The sequence below is a fragment of the Hippocampus comes genome, unplaced genomic scaffold (assembly GCF_001891065.2).
Source record: "Hippocampus comes isolate QL1 unplaced genomic scaffold, H_comes_QL1_v1.1 scaffold237, whole genome shotgun sequence".
Lineage (NCBI taxonomy): Eukaryota > Metazoa > Chordata > Actinopteri > Syngnathiformes > Syngnathidae > Hippocampus > Hippocampus comes.
The window spans coordinates 1,261,008-1,281,035 of NW_017806159.1; the positions used below are offsets into that span (position 1 = coordinate 1,261,008).

Genomic DNA, 20,028 nt, shown 5'->3' on the forward strand with positions numbered 1-20,028 from the left:
TCAGTTAGACTTCAGTCAGATCTTTCATATGAAATGTGTAAACATTGCCAAACTGCAGTACATCACAAAAACCCGCCACATTAAAAAGCATTCCCTCCTCCCCCGCCCCCGAATATAAACAGCTTAAATCCACTTTAGTTCACTTCAGAGCTTTATTGTCCCTCAGGAGGATATTTGTTCCGCAGTCGAAAATACAACAAAATTATAAGACATATACATACATTACGTAAGCATGGCAGCATACAGTCAACTTTATTGGTAAACATTCCAAAACACAGTTATTAATTTTAAAAAATGATTAAAGGCATGACCGTTTAGAACTAATGAGCAATGCCAATAAATTGTCAGAACATGAGAGAAAAGTCCTGCTAAGTAGTACAGTACAATTTTCCTTTCGTGTCACGTAGGGAAGCAGAACGCTAAAATAGCATTTAATCCGGACAAAACGTTCTAAACTTTGTGTTCGTCATGCGTTGTCCTTGTCTGTGGGTTTGGCAGGATCGTCGCTTCAGTGATGAAATTGACAAGCTGACGGGGTACAAGACCAAGTCGCTCTTGTGCATGCCCATTCGCAACAGCGACGGCGAGATCATCGGAGTGGCTCAGGCCATCAACAAGACCTCGAGTGTGGAGATCTTCACTGAAGATGATGAAAAGGTAGCGTCTTCATTACGGCGGGGAGCGTGCGCCACTGTTGTCACGTTGACATTTGCAGACCATCTCAATACTGTATTGTTCCGAGACGGTGAGTGTATCTCAAATAATCTCTCCCCATTGAAATATGGGGAAAAGCAATTAATCCGTTCCAGCCAGTTTCTTTTTTCCCACTAGAAACATTTCACTCGAAAGTTTTGTTCTAAAACCACACAGTAATAATATGTGCTCTTCACGTAAGATGCAAATACAAAAATTTGTTTGGTTATGTTTTTTACTTGTTGTTTGGACCCCGTGCTTGATGACATCGCATCTATTATTTCAATAATTCACACACTCGCTCGTCAAACATGGCGAATATTTGCTCCGATGCTTAGTGCCTCGGTGTGTTCAACAGTTCCTGCCAAAAAGCTGCAGAAAATGTCCCTCAATTGGTGTCTTTATGGGTTTTTTTTTTTTTTTTTTACTTTGCCCGTGTGCTCAGTGTTCCACTTTAGTTTGGTATTAGCGTCTATGGTGCTTAGCGGCTGGCAGTTAGGCTGGCTCTGGGGCATTTTCCTGGCAAAAACTGTGCAAGTGAGATGAGAAGCGGGGTGAAAATGGAACGGAGTAGCTTTGTTGCCGCTTGATATGAATTACAATGTTGACTGCATTTTATTTTACGGCAATTGTGCTACGTACAAGGAAAACTGCAGTGGGTTCGCTGTCTGTTGTGCTTTTTTATTTTTCCATTTCAAATATCTGTTCCAGTGGTCAAGTCCAGCAGAGACAACAAATGGGCGAGCCAGGAGACACGGCAAGAGATTGAAATGATCATTTGGATTTATTTTCATTTTCTTGCCCATCGCCGGCATAATTTCTTGCAAGGCAAATTTGCATAGTAAAATCGTACTCGCTTTGCTGTATAGTTTCTTCTGCAACAAAAAAAAAAAAATCCACAACAAACCCCCCATCTAATATGCATTGCCATTCATGTCGCCTTTGAGAATTTCCTCAGTCTTGATTCAGGCAAGTCCCGTCCAACCAAAAACAAATGTTCTCAATATGGGTCAAATTTTCTTTTGAGTTAGAAAAGCCCAACACCCAACACAACATGAAACATATTGTCTTCTCGGTGCTATGCTTTAAGCGACTTTGCCAATGCATTAACAACACACTAATGCTGGCTAGAGATGAATTAGTAATGAATGCTAATGGTAACGTGAAGACACAACACAGTAAACCGCCGTTGTCTGGCGTCGCTGCCGCTCTCCGTAATAAGAAAATGTATTTTCGCTCCGCAAAGTCTTCAGACAATGCCACAATATTGGATGTCATTACAAAGATTTCAGATTGTCTTCATTAAACATTTTGTCGCGTGGTGGAAACCTTATAGGCTAGCTAAACACGCGTCGGTTGGCTTTAATCCCACGCTGCTTTAATTGTGTCGTGATGATCCTCTGGAGGGCGGGAAGGCCTTTGGGGAGCTTTAATAATGACTCAGTCGACGTCTAATTGTGTTATCTTTTATAAAGAACTCTAGTTGTTGTCTTATGTGCATAAACTTTCTTCACTGCGTCAATGGCTAGCTTACACGTTAGCTTTGACATGTTTTGTCTCCGTAAGCCGCAATGACCGGATAGCAACTTCGCAATTTGAATCCTTTCATGCACCCTGGAACCTGATAACATGATAAGATGTCCACTGTAGTAACCGCTGTCCCTCAAAGGGTTAAAATCATCCAGTATGGAAATCAGCTAAAAGTGTTGAAGAACAAGTGAACCGGGTAAAGGTCTTTGTGTCACGAACAGCAGTGCCGTTGAAGTGGAGTGGCTGCTCTTGAAACCACATCGGTTGGGATCAAGTACATTATTTTAAGGACAGGAAAGGAGAAGGACGCTCAATTAAGTCAAGACTGCACTATTTGTACTGTAAGAACAGAAGAAGCACTCTGTGTTCTCTGCTCTGTGATTCCTCTGTGATAATGCCGCGTTACCTCAAAGTCAATAACGGTGCTGCACTGCGGTTGCCTCGCTTCCCTCGGCACCAACGTGGCTAACAACCAACCCGACTCAGCCATCTGTGGTTTCGAAAGAAAGGTCATATCTCGTTCTGAGTATCAACGTTCGTACTCTCGAAAAGAGAGAAACTGTAGATCAGTGGTCCCCAACCCCCGGTCCGTGGGTCATTTGGTACCGGGCCACACAGGATAATGAACTTACATTAATTCCGTTTTATTTATTTCGGAAGCTCAAATTGGTTTTATTTTGAAAAAAAAAATACCGGATTCTCTGTTACATGACAATATGTCACTCTTGACGCAGGTCAAGGCGCGCTTCTCGGTCACGTGACAGGTTACTGCTAAAATGAAACCCAGGAGCTCGCAAAATGAGTAAAAAACAAACATTTTGGGGAAGGGTAAAAGGACTAGCCAGGAGACAGAAGAGAAGCCGAAGAATTTCAAGAAATTGAAGGCTACATTTAATAGACAGTATCAGGAGTCCTACTTCAAATACGGATTTATCCCAATGGGAGATTCCCACGCACCAAGTCCACTGCAAAATATGCAGTGATGGTGAGTCGTATTTTTCATGCACTTTGTATTTGCGGTGTATCTTATTTTGAAGGCATGTTTTAACATTACCATAGTGACCAGAGAGCGTTGCAGTCACATAGGATGTTCCTCGTGTCATGATTTGCGTTTATTATTTTACGAAAATACCAGTTTTCATGCAGGTCATATCATATTATTTTGCTGTATTTATCCGTCACACCTTAAAGGCCGCTCCCTGAAAATATTGTCTGACATTAAACCCGTCCGTGGAGCAAAAATAGGTTGGGGACCGCTGCCGTAGATCCCGTCGTGTTTGCAAAACATCCACGAAAACAATCATGAACAGCCTTCACCTTCCCTCGTGCGTGGTGGTTGTAGCTTAGTCAAAAACCACCTGCTCCAATTTGCTTTCAAAAATTAAGCGTGGAGAAATGAAAAGCGGACTTTGTAAATTCTCACAGCCGGCCTCGCATAAAACGGCAGCCATAGACCACCGAGTCATTGCGCGGAGAGTAAGTGACAGTCTCGTAGGAGCCGGCCTTTGTTATTAAACCACTCTTTTACCGCTGGTCAGTCTCTAGGCAAGAACCTCTGTTTGTAATGCAACCTTGTCTAATGGCCTGCCCAACGGAATGTAATTAGCAAGCGCGCTGCTTTTCTTGCGTTTGCCTGTTAGTCGCACAGACAAATCCATGGCCAGATCCCCAAAGTCCTCCTCACTAATGAATCTTTCTCTGCTCGGCCTGATGACTGCTGCCGTTCCGGAAGATCATTATTACCGAATTCCAGAGGACAGCTGAGATAGCGTAATGGATCAGCTCGGCATCCGTCTGTTGAAAGACAAAAAAAAAAGCGAGCAAAGTGCTTCAGGGTGTAAAATGATTTGAACCAAGCCTCAAGTGAAACCAAACGAACAACAACATGCTGAGAAATGCTGTCGAGTCGTTTCATTTGGACCAATCGTGTTCATATGCCGCAGGCCAGAGCGCCAGTCAAACACGCGATGTCAATACCAGTTGTAATTGTCATAGATCACATAGCCAACGAAAATGCATCCAGTCATCGATTTTATACTGCTGAACTCGGTCAGGGTCTCGGGTGACCTCGAACCTTTTTCACCTGACTTGGGCGAAAGGTGGAGAGCACCCTGGACTGGTAAATATTACAGATAGACTTGTGGAGGACTGAAGTCTTCATTAAAATGAAGAATAGGTCACATCTCAGCAGCTGCAGCCATGTAGCATGACATTCATGTATAGTTGCGCCTTCCTCACCTTCAGGTTGGATGAACGGCTGGTAAATAATAGTGCGTTTGTTCTGCCCACTGTGTTGTTTACACTGCAGCCACAAACTAAACATTGAGATCAAAAGAGGAAGCTTATTAAGGATGCCCTCCACCTAAAATTTGTGTATTTGACATTACGGAGGGGGGGGGCAAACACATTTTCTCTCCAGTGCGTAGATTTCAACCTATGTGCACCGTTACTAAGCACCTCCTTGTGCACTAAGTCGAGTGTGTGCTTTTCTATTGATGTGCTTTATAAACCAAGCACGGCAGGAAGTAGGAAATGTTTGATTACATTATTTATGTATAGAATATATTAGTGCATTTATTGTATCAGCCCGAGGCGCAATAAGTCAGACTGTTCAGTCAAATGGTAAAATGTCAGTTGAATTGATGAATCCAGCAAGTCGTGATGTCATGAAATGTTTTTTTTTTTTGCACTGATTGAAAGGGGGACATTTAAAAAAATTGAAAATAAATGTGGGAAATGTATTCCAATACACAGGTGGTTTAAAGCACACTTAAAATGTAGTTGCTCTATCTAGTTTGTTAAAAAAAAAAAAATAGTCAACACAAAAAATCTTTGTACTGTACTGTGAAGAACTAAAAATGTCACGAATCCTGGTGGGATTCAGTATTGCTCACTTTTAATTGACCCTGCGAGAGAGATTTTAATTAAATTATTATTGCGGTTATTGATTGCAGTGGTGTAGAAGGTGTTTATCAAGGCCGCATGGTCCACTTGGTCAGGCCATGAGGGCTGACGTCAGGAAATGTTTTTGATAGTAAATGAGGCGCCTTTGGTGTTGCGGTGCAGGAATGATGGAAAGGAGGGTGACGCCCAGGTTTCGGCTTGCGGTTATGGACAGATAGGCTGCGTACTGAGGCAGAATTGGGCGTTGTATACATTTGGAAGTTGAAGACAGTTGTGAAATGTTGAAAAGGGGGACAAGCATTGAGCCTTGTGGCGCACCTCGATTTACGTAAAATGGGGGTTGGAGAGGTATGAGTGAGAGCAGCTGAGAGCGGTACCGTTTAAGCGAGGGGGGATGTTGTGGGAGACGGTGTCAGAAGCTCCAGGAAACAAGGACAAATAGGCTGAAGTGGCCAGAGTCAACTTCACTGAGGAAAATGATCTCCGAGTGCAGCACGCAGCTCTCATTGTCGGCGTCTACTGCTCGAAAGCTTTTTCCGCAGAGAAAACAGATGTTTGGAGATCACCCGATAGTCGTTATTGCGAGTAATTTGGTGCCATCGGGCACTAAACATGAGCCTTGCTGCTGCTGCTGATGGACGATAAGGCCAAATGTCTTTTGATGTGCGCAGGTACTGCAGATGTACCTGCCCTTCTGTGGCATTGCGATCTCCAATGCCCAACTCTTTGCCGCCTCGAGAAAGGAATACGACAGGAGTCGGGTAAGTACCTCGTGACCCCCCCCACCTCCTCAACCGCCCCCCGCCCCCGTTTCCTTTCTTCGCAATGACAATACCTCCCATGATGCTCGCCGATCACCTGCGTAGGGATGGGCCTCATTCCAAACGCGGGCTTGGTTGGAGGGAACATTACGAGATGCACTTATTCATGCCACTAGTTGATCCGCCGTGGAGAGAACATTACGAGAACACAGTTCTGTGGGAGAGAAATGGTTTTATGTGCTCGGTATTAGATTGGATTGGCTCTGCCATACATCAAGGACTTAATATGCTTTGACTGGGGAAGCTAATCATGCCGCGTTGTTCTGATGTTTCATAGCCGAAGAATAATGATTTTTACAGTGTAACAGCCGAACAGGGCAAAGCCTCTTTATTGAGGCCCGTTTACACGGCGCTTTCTGATTTACTGCGGTAGCATCAAAACTCTCTGCCAGTTAAACCGACACTCTCTTTTTTGTTTGCTTCGGATATTCCTTCCAGGCACTCCTCGAGGTAGTCAACGACCTGTTTGAAGAACAGACCGATCTGGAGAAAATTGTCCGAAAGATCATGCATCGCGCTCAGACATTGCTCAAGTGCGAGCGCTGTTCTGTTCAGTTGCTGGAGGACATTGAGTCACCGGTACTGTTTTATTTTATTTATTTTTTGCTTACAGTAATATTTTGTGTACCGCCGACAGTTTATTAAAAAAAAAAAAAAAACGGATGATTTTTTTTTTTAATTGTCCTTTTGAATGTCTCAGGTGGTGAAGTTCACAAAGTCTTTTGAATTATTGTCACCTAAGTGCAGTGCTGATGCTGAAACAAGGTAAGTTATGTTTGAGCCTTTCATGCACCCTGTAACCTGATAACATGATCAGATGTCCACTCTAGTAACCGCTGAAACGGTTAAATGTGTTCAAATGGGGAACGCAAAATTTTTTTTTTAAGTTTTGCTTTTCATTTCCTTTCTTTTGATTTGGATGACTTTTTCTCTGCGTCATATTTCTCCATAATTTGCATCCGAATCTGTCAAGCTTTCATCAAGGACTAAATACAAATAAAGAAATAAAATATACTCCTCTGCTGAGGGAGTACAGAAAAGCAGGCTGACTGTGGGAGCTGTCTTTAATTTGATTTGGAAAAATTCTCACCACCGCTAGGCATGGCCGGGTGCGGAAAGATTGAATTATTGTTTAGAATGTTTTGATGTACGTGTCGTACACCACCCACAACATTAGGTACGCCTTGCCAATGAGCCCCAGCAACAGAGTTGCAAAGATTCTCCGTTTTTGATCGTCACCTCTCTATTGTATCCAATTTTTGGCAAAGCTTTCACTTGCTCGTTATCGTGTTCCCTCTTGATTGATGATAGTGTAATTGTGCATTTGGCCGGGTTGTATTTGTTTTTTGGATTCTTTTAAATAACTTAAAAAAAATATCTCTCCGTACATTTGTTTGTCTGGGGCCCTTTGGCGACTGGCCGGCCGATCACATCCACTCAACTTCATTACTTTAAGCTACAGAAGAAACTTTATGACACCATCTGTTTATTAATGCATCCCAGGGGGCGGGTCCACAGACACGGAACAAATTTGCATATAGTATGGCTTTGCCGTGTTGCGCTTCTAATATGCGAGGGAAGAAAACACTTTTTGCGTAACCGCGATACATTTTCATGAGAACGACTGTGAGAGATGTCAACATTGATTCGTCTTTCTTTGAGAACATAAAGAGGCAGACGCTTAATAGGCCGTGGCTTCGTATTCACTTCATCTCCCATTATTCATGTTCCACCCGCAGTTTCAAGGACAGTATGGAAAAGTCTTCTTACTCTGACTGGCTCATCAACAACAGCATTGCAGAGCTGGTCGCATCCACAGGACTTCCTGTCAACATCAGCGACGCCTACCAGGATCCTCGCTTTGATGCTGAGGTACCCACACAGCAATCAACCATTTTTAAAATTTATTATTATTATTATTTTTTTTTTTACTGAGTGACTTCACAAGTCACAGCACGGTGGTTGACCGATTAGCATGCTGGCCCGGCCTCACAGTGCAGAGGTGCAGGGTTCCATTCCGGCTTCGGCCTTCCTGTGTGGAGTTTGCATGTTCTTCCCCGGCCTGCGTGGCTTTTCTCTGGGTACTCCGGTTTCCTCCCACATTCCAAAAACATGCATGGCAGGCTCATTGAACACTCCAAATTGTCCCTTGGTGTGAGTGTGAGCGCAGATGGTTGTTCATCTTTGTGTGCCCTGCGATTGACTGGCAACCGGTTCAGGGTGTCCCCTGCCTGCTGCCCGAAGACAGTTGGGATAGGCTCCAGCACGCCCCGCAAGCCTTGTGAGGATCAGGGAGCATTGTACACTGGTCAACAAACAAGCAAAAATAACAGACCTACGTGGGGACAGATTTGAAGTAAAATGAGAAACTGACCAAGTTTGGACATAGAAGGTTTTCGCCTTACAGTCCAAGTTTCAAGAGTTTGTTGCCTTAGAGCGAAGGTGTCAACCTCCGGTTACCCCGCATATTTTCCATCTCACACTGCTGCAGCACACCTGATTCAACGATTAGCTCGTCAGCTAGCTCTGCTCAGTACTGTATGTTCTCAATGTAGATGGCCGGTTATTGTTGTGATTAATATGCCACCGTTTTTTCTAGGCGGACCAGTTTTCCGACTTCCATATTCGCTCTGTGCTTTGTGTGCCCATATGGAACAGCGATCACCAAATCATCGGTAAGTCAACAAATAAAATTCATTTACAAATGATAAATGACCTTTTTTTTTTTTAAATGACTGTTTGTAGTCGGTGATTGAAAAGTTAACCCTTTCATGCACACCCGATAACATGATAAGCTGTCCACTGTAGTAACCGCTGTCCCCCGAAAGAGTTGAAGTTCATGAAGAGCACAGTTCATTGAACGAGTGGTGGCGCCTCGCGCTGTACTTCAGGGTCATATCAATCTTTGCTATACTCATCAGAATTTACAGTCCTACTCAGGCAATCTTTACACGAGTAAATATGTGTCGCATTTGGGGTCATAATTGGTCCTCACAAGGAGTTTGAATCGGTCCTTTCCCCTGTTGTTGCCACTGCATGTCGACAAATATCGGTGACAGGATTTATATCAGAGTCTTCCGTTTCTGTGATGAGACCCGGTCTCTACTTTGCCGGTGTTTCCTCGTCGCGTGCTTCGTGTTTGTGAATCAGCCCCAGGGCCGACACCACGCACCGACACTGCCATAAATCATTGAGCCTCTCTTTGGTGTCGGTGTTTAATACTTCTGTGAGGGCCAGCAAGATCATCCTTCGAGATACTGGATTGTATCTGGACTCACCCACAGGAAGTCATTCTTGTCATTGAATCCAAAAGTGATCAGCATATTTGTAAATGGCGAGTTTAAACGTCTGTGTGTCTTTGTGTGCTTTGCATTTCTTTTGCGTGGGTGTTAATGTATTTGTCAGGGACAGGAAGCCGAGAAGAAAACGGGCAAATGAAAAAGAAAAAAAAAAAAGCACAGTGTGTGGGTGGCACCTGAGGACCTAAAGTGAAAAACCATTATAAAGACAAATCAGCGGAAGATGAAATTCTCAAGTCAAGGATACTTTTGATTCATAAATGAAATGTTCTTGTGGCGTCTGTCAAGGTAACCAACAGCTCATTCAAAATGAAATCCCCATAATTTGTGCTGTGATTATAACAACAACAATAGCCTACCGAGGTTTTCAGAGTTGGAAGTTGGGACAGTTAATTGCAGCCCTTCCTGTGGAACTGTGATGGAAAATTAAACGGATGTTAATAAGCTCTCAAAAGCTTTGAATTATAATATGCTTGAAAATAAAGCTGCTTAATTGAATTTGTGGCCACGGCAAACTTGAGTGAGACCCTTCCCCTACTCCCCCCTCTCTGATCGCATGCGCAATGCACCTATCGCACCGGGCTTGGGCACTGTCACATGCTAGGACACGCCATTAGCGACCGCTACGAAGCGACCGCTAAACATGCTAGCTTGACATGAGAACGGTAGCGCCAAACACGGCATCACATTAAAAAATTGGAATACATATGCTCGCCGTCACCCTATTATGCCCCGGCTCCAAGCTTTATTACACTCTATTATGTTTTGTCATGTTTTGTTGAATCCTCCCTCCCTCCAAATGAACACACTGGTTAGTTAGCCAACAAGTTAGCCAACAAAAGCATGATCAGAAAACGTGCCAGTCCAAATGTTTAACGGATTCGAATAAATCGAGAGCCTTTTTGGCAGCCCTCCGATGCTTAGAGGACCTCAAGCGGCCCATTGGTTTGCTTTTGCCTTGGATGTACAGTATTTGCAAAACACTAACTTAAAAAAAAAAGCTTTGCCTGTGCATGATAATGCACAGGCAAAGTTGATCGAAAATCTGAATAAGAAATGTTAGCACAGATATTAGAAAAGAGGTAATCCGGGGTCACGATGCCAATGGCGGCGAGGGATATTTTGCTCCTTCTTCCAAGGCAGCGTATCATGATTTTGAAGCTGTTATTTACAGCTGAGACGGCATGACATATTGTTGCTTGAAGCTGCGCCGAATGTTTTCTGAGGTCAGTGTGCAAATTGCCCTTCTGTCTGAGTTAGTGTGAGCAGAAGGTTCACGGCAAAAAAAACTGCGGTCCACTGTGATAAGCGCATCAAAACGGGACACTCGGGCCTCGCTCCCCTTTAACTCGAATAATGGCACTCGGTCGAGTGCATAGCCCCCCCCTTCTCCTCCTCTTTCCCGCCCCAGCCAAGCTCCAACAGTCCCCTTGAATTCAATCAATAAGCCCCCCATAACTGCTTACAGCGGCGGTCGCAAATTGCCCGCCTCATTTGTCAGTTGTACAGTGGTTGATAAATGCTCACCTCCAAATGAAAATCGTGACCTCTCTTCCAAATGATGGCTTGAAAATGTTGACTTTTTGACGCCAAGCTGTGTGCCGTGTTCTGTTTCTCTGTTGCTCTTTGAAAAACTAGAGCTGGTCTCAATCATCTCTTGAGATTTAAAGAAAGGATTTGAACTTAATTGAATTGAAAGTATTTATTGATTGAGAAATGCGCTCGGCGTTGGACAGCGATGGAAAAAAAAATTGTATATGTGCAACGGGGAAAACAAATTAAGAAGTATTTACCTCGCCTCATGAGTTCTGATTTTTCATAATGCTGTGGTGAGCACAGCATTATAAAAAAAAAAAAGGAAGATCGGTCTTGTCGCAGTCATGAGTGCGCGCACGTCACACAGAGGATGACTGATGAGTGAGGAGGAGAAAAAAAAACATTGACAAGTTCAGGTTTGGATTGGGGTGGATGCTTTAGAGCGCCTTGTTGTTGGCCATGAGTGTACGCATGCCACGCAGAGATAGAAGCAAGAGCAAGAAAGCGGTAAAACTAAGTGCAACTTGACAGCCGGCATTTGTACCGTGGCTTTGGACCGGCGTGGCCATTTTAGAGCGCCTCGTCGTCAGCTGTGCGTAAGCCTACAGAGCTTTGGCATCATCCCATCACAATCTGCATCGATGAACTATTCATGTTCAGCGTGCTTTCTACTTTCATCAGACACGAAGAGAAGTCGGCTGAATACACCAAAAGGCTTCTTAGTCCCAACGGTGTTATTTTGTTGACTCTATTAATTGAATATTCATTTTGCACTTGCCCTTTCTAGCGCCGTGTCATCTTGCAGCAAACTAATTCACAACAGACTTATATGCAAGAAGTGGCTGGGTGTGAAAAATAATACATCAGCATATTGTGAGAGTTTCTTGAATAAATTTGCCTCTTTTTTGTTTTTTTAAATTATTCTTAGGAACATAATTTGCAGCATATTACCGGATTGCAGGTTTGCTCAAAATTTCTCCGCTGAGCTCTCTTTGGGCTTGTTCTCCAGGTGTTGCCCAAGTGTTGAACCGCCTCGACGGGAAACCGTTTGATGATGCGGACCAGCGTCTCTTTGAGGTATTCGGCTCACCTGCATTATTGTCATTTAATATCAGCGCTAGTCAGACTTATTTTGATATTTTGTATTTTATTTTATTTTTTTTCCCTCAGGCTTTTGTGATCTTTTGTGGCTTGGGCATCAACAACACCATCATGTATGACCAGGTGAAGAAGTCGTGGGCCAAGCAATCGGTGGCTCTGGATGTAAGAATGCAGCCTCTATAAGAATTGTCCACTTCAGCCAAAAATATTCATACTCACACAAGGCTTTTGTGTTAAAGTGCATTTTTATCCCGTTCATGGAAAAATGGAACAAAAGATTGTGTCTCCACAAAACTGCAGCATGTCACTACCGTTCCTGATTAGTCGTATAAAATGGATGGGTGGATATCATTAATTTGACTGATAAAATACCTTTGGAACTCATACAAATTCAGACTGATTAAGAAAAAAATGGCCACTGCATGAATGATGTTTGCTTATCTGTATTTTAATGCTGGTTGTCGTTTCCCAAACTCTTTGGTTTCCACTTCCTCTTCCCTTTTTCCCAAAGGAATTACAAAATGCTGATGTCGGTGTCCCTCTCTAGAAGGTGTTTTGAGAATTAATGAGTGGCTGGGCTAAGAAATCGCTCATCTTGCCCGCCGTGTTCTGCAGCCGTTAGTGGTTGAATGACTTAATTTTTTTAATTTGTATTTTTATATAGTTGACTTGTTGAGTCTATGAATGAAACAGTACAGTGTCCCACAGCCTTTGGACATTTTGCCGCTCCACAAAGCGTTACAGTCCAAGAATTGGTCAACACTAAGACAAGATGTCAAAAAATGTGCCAAATGTGGACTTAAAATTCAGAGTCGTAAAGCTGACTAGTCAATTAATTAGTTCAACCCCAGCCATCATGTTCTAAGTTGCACAATGTGTACTTTAATGAACTGAAAAAAAAAAATGCATTTGTGTCACCGGTATCATCATTTTTCAGGTCCTCTCTTACCACGCCACTTGCTCCAAGACCGAAGTTGACAAATTCAAGGTAAATGCGGTTTACTCCGGTCGTGTTGTCCCTCCTCTGCCAGCACATTGCGGTAACAAACCTAATACAATCGCTTGGCCATCAAGCTAAAAAAAGCAAACGTGAGGTGGCGGTTGTGCATTTCCCCCACAAAAGGTACACTGCGGATAACGACCAAGACTAGAGACGCATGCGTTTTAAAAAAATATATTTATATTCACCTTCACGTCTTGGTTTATTTGTCTGCCGCTCAGTCGGCTAATGAAAAACAGACCAGGACCATGAACCTTGGCGGAGGCAGTGAGAGTCGGCCAAGGGGAAGCCCATTATATTTTTCAGCAAGCTGACGCCGGTACATACGAGAACTTGTTAGATTTTCTTGAGGATTGTGCGATTTTTTTTTTTTTTTTTTTGGGCGTGGGGTGGGGGGTTGCACTCATTAAATTTGACATGGCTCCTTAAAACTGGCACCATTCGTGATGGTGTTTGGCAAATATTGGGGTGCAGATTTTGCAGGTGTTATCGTGGCCCATTTTAAATTGGAATTTGTTCTCTTACTCTTTTGGTGAAGAAAGTGATTGTGTCTCTATATGGGTTGCTACACCAGTTGTGTTCAAATATGCATAAATCAATAGAGTCAAAACTTAAGGGCCAGATTTGGGCCGCCACCTCATTTCGTCAGTGAGTCAACTTCATGTTTGTTGCAAATTTTTTTTTTTTTTTTTTTTTTAAGAACATAGCATTGCATTACTTTTGTTTCTAACAAGCCATCTAAAATAATTGAAAAATAGTTGTTCAGACATTTTATTTGTAGGGTTTTTTTTTTTTTGGTTGCTGATTTCTGATTTCACACATATGGATTCACAGTCATAATGGCACCACGAGGAAAGCAACCAAACCTCTGAAATAATGACGCAGTGGCCCATGACAAAAATGAGTTTGACATTCCTGTCTTAAATGGTTGAAAGACCAACGCAAAGATGCTATTTGTTAGCCAGCCAGTGGTGCTTCTCATTACATATTTGCATTAAGATGGCAGACTTTAAATGCACAACATGTAATTCTCTTTCTTTTATGTCTAGTTTGACTGTAAACTTGAATTGTCAGCGGCCTTAACAAGCTTGAAGCCATTTGGGAGGATGTGTTCCTGGTGTGGTTCACAACATCTGTGTACGCTAAAATTAGGCATAAGGATGCTAACACTCATTTTCAGTTGAATGCAAATCTGGCGTCCGCTTAAACCAATATTTTTTTTTTGGCGGGGGGTGCTTCTATTTATTATTTATGTATGTAAGCTTACAAGCGTTTGAATGGCAATGCAACGAACATTTAATTTATCTTTCATTAGATGCTAATCTCTCAGCTAATCGCTCATTCACAACATGCTTTACAGGATTTATTGACTTCCTGCACCACTTCCGTGTATTAGCACACAGACTCCATACAGTACCTACAGTAGACAACAAACAGATTTTCCAGTGAAAATAAAACTAGTTGCAACATTCACAAATGCAAACAGCAATCAGTAGACAATCGTTCAATTCGTTTTATCATCAAACTGGAAAGACATTTTCCATTTTTAATTGCTTTGACATTTCTGAAATATAGATATGACCCATTTTCTCCGCACTTCCAAGTGAAGGATTTTCCCATGTGACCATTCAGCAAAACAGGATATTTTTGAAAATATAAAATGCACTGTTTGAAAAATAATCCACAAAAAGAAACTGTGGTTGGTTTACTTAAACAACATGCAGCATGTATTTGTTTTTAAGTAACTTAAATATTTTAACCATAGCAAATCTTAAGAATATCTTAAATGGATATTAAATATACATCCAATACTGAATTCTTTCGAATTGAGGATTTTTTTTCATATCCCTTACACTCTGTGTTTAAGCATATAACCAAACCATATCTTTCTGTCAAGAATATGGTTTGGTGTTCATGCAAACATTACATTCAGAGCACTTAACGCGTCGTTTTAATATTCTTTTATCTCAATAACACAACGACTGAACCTTATAGTACTCTTTCAATTTTATACACATAATAATTTACATAAGGATACAAAAAAGTTTTAAAATATTCCTTCAAATTACATGTAAATAAATTTTTCCTTGAAGTTCTTTTCATCGTCCATATAATTTATTTATTCTTAATATAATTTATTTTTCATATACATTTTGTTTTATAATAAATGTTTTACTATTTTACTTTAAATACTGTTGCATTCTTATGTAAAGACTACCAGTATAACTCTAAGATTCTTTGATTTAGAATTAGTAGCATGGGCATGAAGCCTTGATTTATTTTTTACTATTTTACTTTAAATACTGTTGCATTCCTTTATAAATACTATTAGCATAGCTCGAAGGTTTTTTGATTTAGTATAAGTAACATATGCATAAAGCCTTCATTTCTTTTTTACATATTCGAAATAGGTGTTTGAATAAAATTTTAGACAAAAATCCAAAAATCAATTACAGCATCGTTTCGTGTAAGTGCATGTCTATCAAAACAACTTATCAGTTGTATAAAATTATATGGGCTCTACTTACCCATGGTATATAAAATTCATGAGAAGAAGCCTCCTTCAAAATTACTAGATATTATTCCTTTCAAAATTGATGGAGCCATATGCTGAGTTGCTACCCTTGGTTCAAAGATAGAAATTTATGATTTAATTTTAACATTCTTCATTCTTATAGAACCGAGTGTACAGAAAATTTGCTACAAACCGATAGCAATGATTATTTAGAAATTGGGAGAGAAAAAATTATTTTAGCACAAATTCATGTTGAAACAAATAAAAAAACTAAGGAAAAGCAGATCTTTGTAAAGAAAAAGATTTTTGAGATAAAATTAGCAAAAATTCAAAAGGTGGTTCAATTTCCACTGAAAAATGTAACTAAGAAAATGCATAAAAAACACGGAATGAATATTTTTAATAAGGTGTAATTCATGGAGTATCCGCTAGGGGACACACTGTTTTGATCAGAGAAGAAGACAACAGCAGTCAGACCCAACAGAACAGACGCTATCAAGGGCATGTGAATACTTTATTCTTTACACATTTAATAGCACTCTCCTTAGTTTGTAAGGTGTAAGCAGGGATTACATTTAGATTTTATGTGCACATGGGTAAATGGTTTAAAAATCCCTTTCTTTATAAATCTCGTTTCATCTTAAGGTGCATTACTAAAACAAAGGAAAGACATATTATTTTGGTTATTTATAGCAAAGTATGGTATAATTTTAATCCCCCCGACCCGCCTCGCTGTGTGCCCTCCCCGCCAGACTCTGTGTCGATGGCTGCTGACGGTGAGGAAAAACTACCGGATGGTTCTGTACCACAACTGGAGACACGCCTTCAATGTGTGCCAGTGCATGTTTGCCATGCTCACGGTAAGGAAGACTCTCGTCCTCGAAAATTGATGTTTACTCGGCAAAGAAGACTCTCGTTTCGTTCGATAGAACGCAACCACGACGATTGTTCTAATGGGAATAAACAGAAAATCACCGCAGGAACAGGTCAAGTTAGAGTTCACATGATTTGGGGTTTGAGCTCATGTGGTTGACGAGCTGCACTGAGATTACTAAACTATTTGTTACCATTATTATCATTTCAAAGCACTTCGGGTAAATCCATAATATTTCCATCACTTTTTTTTTTCTTAACGGGCTCAGTTTTCTAATAATTACAGTCCTTTACAATTTGCACTCAAGTCTCCCGAGACCACGTCAGCAAACGGAAACCTGTTGATGTTGGATGTTAATGGAAGAAAAATATCATTACTTTATCATCGATCAACGCTGGAGCGCTGCTCCTGAATTGATGCATGAATAGTAATAGTCCATGAATATTAAACTGGATATTCAGCGTTCCCTCACTTTTTTATGCGGGTGATGCCTTCGAAGCCCCCCACCCCCACCCCATGAAAACTGAATAGCACGGCTTCTATTCCCTTTGACCTTACACTTTGCGTGACTCATCAATATTATTAATTAAATCTGTCGAGTATGAAAAGCGTGCGGCTCGCACAAAGTGTCGTTCACTTAATTAAGAATTTCAATTTGCTACGACACGTCATTTTTTCCCTCAAAAATGACGGACGGCTTCCAAAGGACGGACTGTTTAGCACCTGCGCCTCACTGCGCAGAGGCGTCACGCACAGCTCGAGCATGGTCGCGGCTCTTAAAAAATGGGAACGCTTGCTATCTTTGCCGCTTTGACCACAATATTCGAAAGCGACTCACTCAGCACATGGCCTCCTGAACTCATTCATCCAAGCCTTTGCCACTTCTACTCATTGTCCTTCTCACAGCTCGCGCAAATTATGCGTTAAGAAATGCTGAGAGGGCACCTTTTGCGTTTGTTTTCTCATCTTCCGATCAGACGGCCGGCTTCCAGGAGACTCTGACAGAAGTGGAGATCTTAGCACTCATCGTGGGTTGCGTATGTCACGACTTGGATCACCGGGGCACCAACAACGCCTTCCAGGCAAAGTAAGTGTCTCAGACTTGCTCCGATGACCGCGCATCCTCCTACACACCGTTGAAAGCGTTTCGCCACCTGCGGCGGTCAGCAGATTGGCAAGAGTCAAGTGGCAAGTTGTGTAAGACTTACATAAGTGCCGAACCGACGAGCACATTTCAATGAGCAGGTGACCTATGTGCTATATCGCTTTACGCTTGCTTCCTTTACAATATTGTGAGTGGCGACAGAAACTAAGATTACAATTTTGCCTGCTACGAGCACACTTCATGCACAAGACAACTCAATGTACTTCACGCAAGCAAAGACACAAAACCTACAAGGATTTATAAACACAACAGTTAACGACATTCAGAAGCAAAGCGGAGAAAACAAAAGTTGCTGCCGGTACCTTGACAAGATTCAAACACATTAGCAGAAAACGCTCATAACACTGAAAAGTAAATTAAAGATATAAGAGTAGGTTTCTAAAAAGAGTTTTTTTTTAAACATGACCCGAATTCAAAGGTATGGGGGGGGGGTTCAATATGGATTTAAAAGCATTTACACTCTGCGCTGACTTCATGATTGTTGGCAACTTATTGCATTCGTGTGCAGCATAGCACCTAAATGCAGCTTCACCGTGTTTACTTCGAACTCTCTGCGTTCTCGTTTTTAAAAGGGCGTTCCGGTTGGAACAGTTACGGCTGTTATAAATTTGGGCTTTTGTTGTTATTTAAAAAAAAAAAATCTTTTCAAGAGGGGAAGTAAGCAATTGAAATCACGTGGTTCAGGATGTCTGTACTCTCTTATAAGTGGCTGCATTTGTTCAGGAATACGCAACTTACATTTCAAACTCATGTTCAATGGGAATTGGCACACACCTGCCACCATATTGGACACCGTAAAAGTACTGTTGGTATTTGATGTTTTATTTGTGTGTGTGTGTGTGTGTGTGTGTGTGTGTGTGTGTGTGTGCGCGCGCGCATGTGTCAGGACAGGCTCGGCTCTTGCTCTGCTTTACGGGACCTCCGCTACTCTTGAGCACCACCACTTCAACCACGCTGTCATGATCCTGCAAAGCGAGGTGAGCGCTCTCGCTCTCTCATATTCTCCTGTTGTTGTTTTTAAATCTGCTGTAATGCAGCCCTCCAGATGTTCTCAAGTCAACGACTGCACGATGCTGCATTTGGGTGCAACACAATGAATTGCACATAGCCCCTGTAGAGTTTTGACCCTCTCTTAACACACGTTAGTCGGCCGCGCTATGGTTTGTTTCAATCTTGGCGGTGCAAATGCGGCCTCCCGTGTTCTCTTGTGCACCGCATTACAATGCGGTGGTGCCTTCGAGTTTTTTTTTTGTTTTGTTTGTTTTTGGGAGCGATGCAGGGGCGGGGCTACTCGGTTGGCCAATGGTGGCATGGAGCACTTGTGGCCTCCACAGGGCGAAGTGAAATGTTTGACATCATGTTTCCAAATGTGCAATAATACTGACGAGATCAGTGATGAGCAAATAGTTGCAAAGCAAATGACGGTTCCTCACGTTGGCAGCCGAAGCAAATTGGAAACCATCGATAACATGCGCAAGCGGCAACATTCTGGTTTGAGTTTATAGTTGCACCTGCCGTTTATTTTCCCACACTGTTCGCATTTACAACTTAGTAAGGATTTCATGTCGTTTGAAGCAGATGGCAAATATGTGGCCATTGTAATCATATGTGAAATGAGTAAAAAGTAAGGATTTCATGTCGTTTGAAGCAGACGGCAAATATGTATGTGGCCATTGTAATCATATGTGAAATGAGTAAACAAAACAAAAGCCAAGCTAAAGCCGATGTTTCACTTAAATCAATACAATTACTGGGCTGATAGATTTAGTGGTAATTGGTTTGAGAGAGAGACATTTTAGCAGGTGACTTGTTTTGTTTTTGTTTATAATTAAAGATGTTTTGCACGCGCTGCTGAGTAGCAGAGGCTTAGTCGCCTTCATTATCACGCTGCTGACAAAGACGACAAATGTTTCCTTTGAATATCCTAATGGTTTCTCTCGATAACGTCGTTGAACCAGAGCTGTCCTATTAGCATATAAATGAATAGCGTGGCTAATTCAAAAAGAAGACCAGGCTCAGGTTTCTATCTGCTGGTTTGCACCAATCATTCATGACAATATACAATTTTATACATCGCTCCCTCCCATCGCGTGGCTTCTTTTGCTCCCGTCATTCTCACGTTGCTTTATTACAGAATGTGACGAGGGCTTCATATGAATGTATCCGGTTTAAAACTAATCAAACTAATCAAGCTGGACGCAAATTAAAATAGTAATTTACATCCTCTCAATCCGTTTTTTTTCCCAATCACTTCTGTCATCTCACAAGTGAGCAATGCTTGGGATTTGTCCCCCCACCCCCATGTCAGTATTCAACAATATATTTATGAATGAATTTGGTTTGCAGTGATGTAATGAGAGATTTTCTAATATTTTGTGCTATAAACTAGCCACCTGAGAGGATCAAAGTATTGGAGTTCACAATCTCAAATGAGAGGGAGTGATTTTGTACTTTACAGTATATCATTATGGCTGTGATTTGGCCATCGGCACAAGGCCGCGGGCCTCATAATGGCCTTGAGTGTGATATTGCTTTTAATACAAAAGTACCATGAGAGTAAAGTATTGTCAACGTGACAGCCAATTTTGAT

The 20,028-nt window shown here is 41.8% G+C and overlaps 1 protein-coding gene across 1 annotated transcript in view; it reads left to right on the plus strand.

The window, feature by feature from the left end:
- The window catches only part of pde11a (phosphodiesterase 11a), a 29,807-nt gene that overhangs the window by 2,780 nt on the left and 6,999 nt on the right, over nucleotides 1–20,028 (plus strand). The window contains exons 3-14 of the mRNA XM_019895355.1: nucleotides 499–657; nucleotides 5,799–5,888; nucleotides 6,387–6,527; nucleotides 6,649–6,713; nucleotides 7,688–7,820; nucleotides 8,548–8,623; nucleotides 11,793–11,860; nucleotides 11,954–12,046; nucleotides 12,822–12,949; nucleotides 16,064–16,259; nucleotides 17,251–17,360; nucleotides 18,325–18,415. Of these exons, the coding sequence (XP_019750914.1) occupies nucleotides 499–657; nucleotides 5,799–5,888; nucleotides 6,387–6,527; nucleotides 6,649–6,713; nucleotides 7,688–7,820; nucleotides 8,548–8,623; nucleotides 11,793–11,860; nucleotides 11,954–12,046; nucleotides 12,822–12,949; nucleotides 16,064–16,259; nucleotides 17,251–17,360; nucleotides 18,325–18,415 (1,350 nt within the window). The remainder of the gene's footprint in view (nucleotides 1–498; nucleotides 658–5,798; nucleotides 5,889–6,386; nucleotides 6,528–6,648; nucleotides 6,714–7,687; nucleotides 7,821–8,547; nucleotides 8,624–11,792; nucleotides 11,861–11,953; nucleotides 12,047–12,821; nucleotides 12,950–16,063; nucleotides 16,260–17,250; nucleotides 17,361–18,324; nucleotides 18,416–20,028) is intronic.